General features: G+C 35.3%; 1 protein-coding gene across 6 annotated transcripts in view; it reads left to right on the top strand.

Moving 5' to 3' along the window:
• Window positions 1-232: 232 nt before the first annotated feature.
• The window catches only part of LOC108908271 (rap guanine nucleotide exchange factor 2), a 71,651-nt gene continuing 63,855 nt past the window's right edge, over window positions 233-8,028 (top strand). For 5 of the 6 annotated variants that reach the window (XM_023454345.1, XM_023454346.1, XM_023454340.1 and 2 more), the window contains exons 1-2: window positions 233-426; window positions 2,134-2,217. In XM_023454345.1, coding sequence (XP_023310113.1) covers window positions 233-426; window positions 2,134-2,217 — 278 coding nt within the window. Of the gene's footprint in view, window positions 427-2,133; window positions 2,218-5,240; window positions 5,637-8,028 lie in introns of those variants that run through there. The other variant, XM_018712259.2, reaches the window with a different exon arrangement.

The raw sequence follows: 8,028 nt of genomic DNA, 5'->3' as shown, positions 1-8,028 counted from the left end.
TCGACCATGACGTGGTCGTCCTCCACCCACGGCGCGATTGGCAAAAGTGAGATTACACCGGAGGAGACCCCGCCCGACGCACGAGTCCCTGCCATGCCAGCCACGCGCCAGCGACCGACTTTTTAAACCCGTCTTTCGAATTTCCCGCCGCATGCGCGAGTTCGAGGTAGTGGGAACGCGGACCGCCGGCGAGGCGGCCCGCGATGACATGGTGTCGCCATCTCGCGTCGGCATGACGGACTGGGAGGGCATGTGGATCAGGTCGCTGACGAAGCCGCCGGCGTGCAGGTCGCTGCAGGATCTGCAGGTGATTTATTACGGTCTCAGCGGCTTGGAGGCGCTGCAGACGCTGCGGGATTCCAGTTTGCGCGCGCTATGCAAAGTGGTGCGCTACGAAAAGCATCACGCCAACGACGTGCTTTATTAGTGAGTATCCAGCTTCTAAATCAATTATTTTGATTATACAGGGTGTTCCTAAATAAGTGTCGCAACGGAAAACTGTAAATTTCTGTAAAGAGAAACATTACTTTCCTCTTCCATTTTTCTCTCCGGACTTTCGTTTTCGAGATACACGGTGTCAAAACTTTTTTTCAGATTTTTACCAATACCTTAGGAACCGAACTACAGGACTGAGCTTGTGTACACACATTACCACTATTATTAATAGCTACTTGTTGCAAGTGTTGTTAAATTTCGTTAAACTTGTTAATTATTACTATCCGTCTTTTGAATTACAAAAGATTTTTGAAACGTTAACAAAACGTTTGTTTTTGTTCATAAAGTCATTTTTCTTGAAAACGGTTGACTTTGGAGCAATGAACCAAGAGAACTCTTTTTGTGTAAAATTCATTGGCGCTTCAGAATTTGCTGTCAAATGTCAATTTTTCCAGTGGCGTAAAAGTTAGGGGGGGAAAGCCCTTACGATACCTTAAAATCTCCACCACTGGCACGTTCCATGAATTCGAGAAGGGTGCGAAAAAGTAGCTATTAATAGTGGTAATGCGTGTACAAAAACTCAATCCTGTAGTTCTAACGGTTCCTAAGATAATGGCAAAAAATTTAAAAAAATGAAAGTTTTGACACCGTGTATCTCGAAAACGAAAGCCCAGAGAAAAAAATGGAAGAGGAAAAGATTGTTTCTTTTTTCAAGAGGAATTTAGTGTTCCGTTGCGACACTTATTTAGGAACACCCTGTATATTGGTGGTAAAGTAGTCCATACAGGTTAATTGTTAATGAAGTCCAATCTAAAGAGTCCCATACACGCTCACTTTATCCTTCGTTTAATAACTATATTTAAACAAAAAAAAATTTTTGTTTAAATTTAATCTAATTTTAATAAAAAAATAATAATAAAAAATTAAATTAAATAAAAATTAATCCTTTAAATGGAAAAGAGAGGAAAGGAAAATTATTATTATTATTTTTTGTTTAAATTAGTATGAAATTGACCAAAGTGGGATTAATTCAAGAGCAATTTTCTCAGAAACCGTTAAAGATAACGATTTGAAACAAGAGTACCTTTTTAACGTAAAACAGTTCGGGAAAACGGAATTTGCTGTCCAATTTGTTAAAAAGTCAAAAATGAAAAAGTTACACACGCAAAGTACCAAGGGCCCCCCCGTACCCACCCCAATGGACCTTGTGGAAATAAATGGATTAGTCCATCAAATTGCTCATCAAAATTTAGCTGTGTATACCAAATTTCATTCATTTATCACAACGCGATTGAGAGATATTGCAAAAAAATGATTTCCATTCCTCCCTCTTCAATGGGTCCCTGTGCCCTTAGGAAGCATTTCCGGACCCATGTTCATATGAACTTTTTTACTTAGTTTTGATCATAGAATCGGCCTGTTCAGGGTTGATAGCTAATTATGATACACCCTGTATATTATAGTTGATAAGTAGCTGGCTTCTTACATATCATTTTAATGGTTGAGATGTTCGAATTGTATCAGTATTCAGAGTAAAAATATAAAATTAAAAATGTCACCTTTTAATTATTTCTCACATAGTTAAAACTTGTGCAAACTATAACTGCAGTTAAATGTATGGACTCCTTAAAATTGGCCTAGTATCGTTATTATTTGGTATAGTACATTTTTATTCTTCTAACCATTTCCCGATTTCAGCACCGGAGAACTCTCAACATGCTGGTACATTCTGCTGTCTGGATCCGTTTTCATCGACGGATCAATGTTCCTTCCAAGATCCAGGTGAGTGTAATTTCATTACTGTTTTCTTTTTGTGAGGGATAATACATTTCCTGTACTAATTTTGAATATCTGTGGGCATTATTAAAATGTCATAATAACAACGCAATATTTCTATGTTAGTAAAAACTCACGACAAAATAAAGCCGCAAAGCAACAGTCTCATATACAGACCAACAAAAATCTAAACATATTCTACGTAGATCGGTGTCCTAGCCTAATCAGATCGTTCCAATAACCTTTAGGAGCCCACCGCTGGCGCGTCACTCGATTCGCTTTTTTTATCGGTCCACGGCCTACACAGATCCCTGCGGATTGGCCTTAAACAGACGCCGGGTTTGTGGGTCGTTTGTTTGCAAAACTTTAGTTTGAGAAAAGTAGGTTGGTTAGCGCTTTGCATTTTCCTAATGTGGCTGGTTTTAGGCGTCGACGGTTTTGAAATCGCCATGAATTGATAAATAAAAGCTGAATGTACGCGTAGCTTTGAATAAGAGTCGTATTTATACGGGGACTACCTTTGACCTCTGGATTTTTCATTTTTACTTACTTTTAATATCGTCAAAACCACTTTTCATTTCGATTAAAACTACATAAACAAATTTTTCCTGTATTTGTGATGATTGTAATGTTCATTTTATTTGAAGAAAACACGATTAAAGCTATCTTATGCTAAGCTTTCGTAAATAAAACTTTTTGCCGATCGTATTTGTACAAGACCTGAAGCTTAAGCACACAGTATCTTCTCAGTATCTGACCTCATTATAGGTATTTTAAGAGATAACATTGTTTCGTCATATACGTGTGAATTGTTTAAATACATTCAAGGAAACGATTTAATCAATACAAGTATCAGGAAAGAATGTTAAAATATTAAAAAATTGCAAAATAATGACCATTACATGAATTTCATAAGTAAGTAATTATCTTCGATTACATTTTTAGTAGTTCCAGAGTTAGAGACAATAAATGTAAACATATCGCCTTCAGTTCCAAGACGGCTTTGAAGTTCAAGGAAGGCAAGGCGTATTTTGTGTATTCTAATGTCGTAACTGTTCTTAATAATATCCCTGAATGCTTGGGATGCCTTGGTCGGACAGGTTGTAAAAGTATAAGTCTTTTTATGAACGCTCGAAAAACTTCCTTCTTAGTACCTTGTATACAGGGTTGTTCAACTCAACTGTATACGGTTTAATCTGTTCAACTGTATGCATGACCTTCCAGAGCTACCTTGTGCGAAATGAATAGTAATATTTATAATAAAATAATTATAGCCTAATTTTAATTTCATACAGTGGCGTAACATCTTTTTTTAAGTCAATTTATAATAACGATTGCACGTCACCGTCTTGTGTGATAAATGTCCACGGTCTAGTTAGTCTTAATTAGAGATTTAGAGATGTACATATTAAACAATTTTTTTTTGTTTCGTAATTTTTGATCATTTACACATTTTTTTCTATTCAATAAGATTCACGTTTTTACAGTGTTCCATTTGGTGTTTTTCTTGAATGTACACCTGATTTGGAGGACATACATAAAGCCAGCAACAGATTTGAGAATCGAATGCTTTCTTCTCGCAAGAGAGAAAGAGAGAGAAGACTAAGGTAGTTTTATTACCTGGAATCCTCATAGGCTTAGCGGACTAGTTTGGTTAATTCTTTATTTGTAAAGACGTATATTTTCAGTAAGAATCTCCGATAACGTTCTAATTGAGATTTACCGCTAACCTGATTCACGTACTTATTTTAGAAAACATTCACTAAATTCACTTTTTTGCAGAAGAAGTAGCCAAAATGTTACTTTTTGGTCGCTTTTTTTCAGGTTGCAATTGAGTAAAAACTAAAGAGCCATTTTCGTATAAGATATCGAAGAATCTTATTAGACACAGTTTTTGGCAATTAAAAATATTAAAATAACGTGCTTATGGTAAATTCGGGGACAATCGGTTGTAATTTTACGATTTAACGATTAATGAACATATACTTAGTTGTTAAGAATTTTCCTACTTAAGAAAATGTTTTTTTATTTGTTCCTACACAAGGCTTACGTGATTTTTTAGACGTAAAAATATTACAAATTACGCAAAATCAAGCAGCATTTTTTTTTTCATTAACAACATTATGTCTTAAACTATTCGGAGACGCCTTGTACAGATTAAATGTTGAAGAATTTGTAGCAGGAGATTAGGCCCATTTGAAATTACAACTTTGTACATTTTCAACTCAGAATTTTTCAAATATTAATTATACATATGTATACAGGGTTCAAATTTTGGTAATTTAGTCTCTTTCTTTTTCAATATTTTGAGTTGAAGCCCTGACAGTGTCTGTGCCACTCTATGCAGGTACCTATTAGACATTTTGTATGTGCCCTGGGAAATATTTAATATTAATATTAATAGGTATATCATCCCTTCTTTTTATACTAGTTTGATAAGAACGGAAGTGTACAGATACTGTCTTGCAGTACTTGACTCTTGACTTAAATGACCATTTAAAATGTTCATTGTTGTTGAAATTGTTCATATTTAAGGACCTCTACTTCTCTGCTAATGGGCCATGAATGAAGGATACACGGTATGCCCATGTCTTCGGGTGTCATCGTTTACCGTCGACCATAACACACTAGATGCAAATAACAATAAACGAATGGTTCTTATTTTAAAAATATTTTGTAGTCATAATATTCATATTACAAGAACTAGGTATATCAAGAAATTAAGTATACCCTAATTCTAGATATTTCTGTTTATCGGGTGTTGTGTTACAGGATATTTGGTTTTCTCAATCCCTTTTACATCACTATGATTGAACCTCAACCTGTGAATCACTTGCATCATGATCGCTTATATTTACCAAATATTTACGGTAAACATTGCAAAGTATGTATGAACATTCGATGACTGCCATTCTCGACAGCATGCCGACGAAGTCCGATCTTATCTTGTATCGTTTAGTTCTTGCATTCTCCGTCGTTGCGCTGTTGACGGCTCGCTCGCCTTTTCGCCGCATTTCTGTCTGTTGAATGCGAGAGAGTTCGTCGGTGCTGCGATCCGTTTCCGTCATATGAGAGATTGTTTATGTTTTTATGTAAAATTCCGGAAATACCTTATCGATTCGGCAGGCATCTGTATCGGTGCATCGGAAACGAGGTCCTATAGGTGTGTGATTACGAAAAAAGTCGCCGTCTCGCGCGTTTCCCTTGGAATCCACCGAAACATGTCATTAAATCGAGACTTTCGCTTCATACCTGTGTGACTAGGAGTGAGAAACGTAACCATACTTTGTATGAATAAGCTTTGAGAATTTCGTCGACGGACGAGTTGTGCAGTGGTTTGAATTGGTGATTTCTGTGTGACTCATTTGGATTTTCGATCTTCCACTGTATTTTTTGGATATCTTCTGGTACAGGATACATAATGGGTAATATATACTCTTACCTTTTTAGGCTTGCAACATTTTCGAATATCTAATAACCTATTCTATTGTTCTCTGCAAGTAGACAACAGAAAAACTGCTCACTATTATGCATACAGAGTAATTGTCAATCGCAGTATTGTACTTGTTGGCACCACTGCATTAATGGTACTTTTATTGTGTTGTTTACATTTTATGGAATGTGTAATTACAATTAGGTCATGAAGTTTTTGGGGCGTTATTTCTATTCGCGATTACATGAATGAAAGCTTAGAGAAATCAGATATGTTTAATCCTTCTAATGGTGCTTTGCTGAAGAGAACAACGATTATGGGGTGTTTTATGAGCTATAAAATCCTGACCTTGGGTGCATAGAAACATTTAACAATCTGTCAATAATAAATAATGTTAATTCACAATATTATCATTCTTGTAATTGTATAAAATTAAACAAACGCGTGCGTGCTTGGCTCATTGGATGCCTTCACGTGTAATATGGCCAAGTAGTTCAGCAAAATTAATTATAAATATCGAGTAAGTATGTTAATAAACTCCGATATTGTAGCAACTATTTAGGTAGCTAGTTGTTAGGAAAGAATGATTCACGCCGTACGTATAAGCGTTTGGCTGTTGCCGTTCAAGGAATTTGTTGAAAAGCCTACTTTCTTGTAATAAGTATAAGGTTTTACTCAGTCTATCAGCTTTTGCGGTGACAGTTTCCATGGCACTTTTCTCGATATGTCTTATTTTGAAATCATTATTTTGTTTTAACATGCGGAATAATAGATAATACCTAATTAGTTTATTTCCTGTTTCATCTAAAACGTCGTTTTCCACCATTTAAAAGGAATTTAAATTTATTCAAATCTGGCATTATTCATTGTTTTCATAACAGTGCATCGATTCCAGTGATGGGTACAGTTACAGTTTTTTTACCATGCATTTTCCTCGTGGAATACAGGTACCAAATTATGTATATGCACGTCGTAAAACATTTTACCTAGAATCTAATGCAGAGGCAATGTTAATCATGTCGTATATAAATAAAATACTATCCCTACATACTAATGCTAGTAGCTGGACTATTCTTGTGAGTTGCCTGACCAATTACGGTAATTACTTTTATTTATTCTAACGGCACGGAAGAAATCCTTATCACAGATAGCTTTGTGCCTCTACAAATAAAAATTTATTATTTCCTTTTTCTTTAACGCCATTATAATTCTTGAAACTAAGTCTTAATGTATTTAATTATCGTGTATTAGAATGTACCTGCCGCAAAGAGCGAGATGGCGAAATAAAAATGGTTCCTTGGCCTTTTCGATTATAATAATTACAACGACATATGGTCCATTTCATCGCGACCGACGTTGGAGCGGGCCTTGGAAATTTTTTGAATTATAATTATTGCGTCATTAATAATGACAGGTTCCTGCTAGGATTCCTATTTAATATACATGGTTGCCATTCATTTTAATTAGCTTCGTTAATTAATAATTATAAACGCTGCGTGTACTCTGCGTTATCTATGTCTGTAAAACGCAAATTTTTACCGTTTTTTCCTCCAACTCGTGTATTATAAAAGTTTATCCGCAGTATGCATTTTAGCAGGATTACACAAAGGATTATCAGTAGACCGAAGGGGAAAACCGCAGGAATGGTTTACTGTACAAACTTTGAGTAATACTGAGTCGATTTATTAAATCTAGGGGCCGTTTTAATTCCTTGTGAGATAATATATCTTACATCTCAAGCCTAACTATAGTAAACTTCCCACACTACTACTTTGCCACTGCGCATCGAATATATGTGGTTGACCTTGTACTTGTAAACTGCTTATATTTCAGTGTGAAAATATACCTACCTATTTATGTACTTATGTATTTCCAATAATAAAAAATTTTGAATGTGCCGTTAGGATTTTATTGGAAATTCCGGATAATTTAAGAATTGCGTAACTTTTAATCAACCTAAATAAATTTAAAAATCCGGTCTCTGTTTTCAGACTACAAGTAAAATTTGTGATAAATTACACAACTCCACGGCAAAAAAAATTCAATGTAATAGACTATAGTCTGTTTAGAAATGAAAGAGAGTAATAAAAGCTTATTATGTATGCAAATCGTAAATAAATGAAGTACTGGTGTTTATATTCAATATTTTTATATTATGTATTATTGGTATTGATGAGGTGTACTTTTAAAAAAAACTTTGTGTGACCGGGTTGTACTAAATTGTAGCAGGTAGCTAAAATTTAATCCCCGACAATCCGTCTTTGTCTATGCCGCTTCAATTTCTCGGTCAATTTCTCTTATAAGTAAACAATATAAAAACAGCATTTCAAAACATGAGGCTACTTTAAGCATCATAACCGGGTTAAGAGGGTTTTTAGTAATAC

The sequence above is a fragment of the Anoplophora glabripennis genome, unplaced genomic scaffold (genome assembly GCF_000390285.2).
Source record: "Anoplophora glabripennis isolate ALB-LARVAE unplaced genomic scaffold, Agla_2.0 scaffold18, whole genome shotgun sequence".
NCBI classification, from domain to species: Eukaryota; Metazoa; Arthropoda; class Insecta; order Coleoptera; family Cerambycidae; genus Anoplophora; species Anoplophora glabripennis.
The sequence above is the reverse complement of the archived record's forward strand: the minus strand, read 5'-3'. Positions and strand labels throughout refer to the sequence as shown.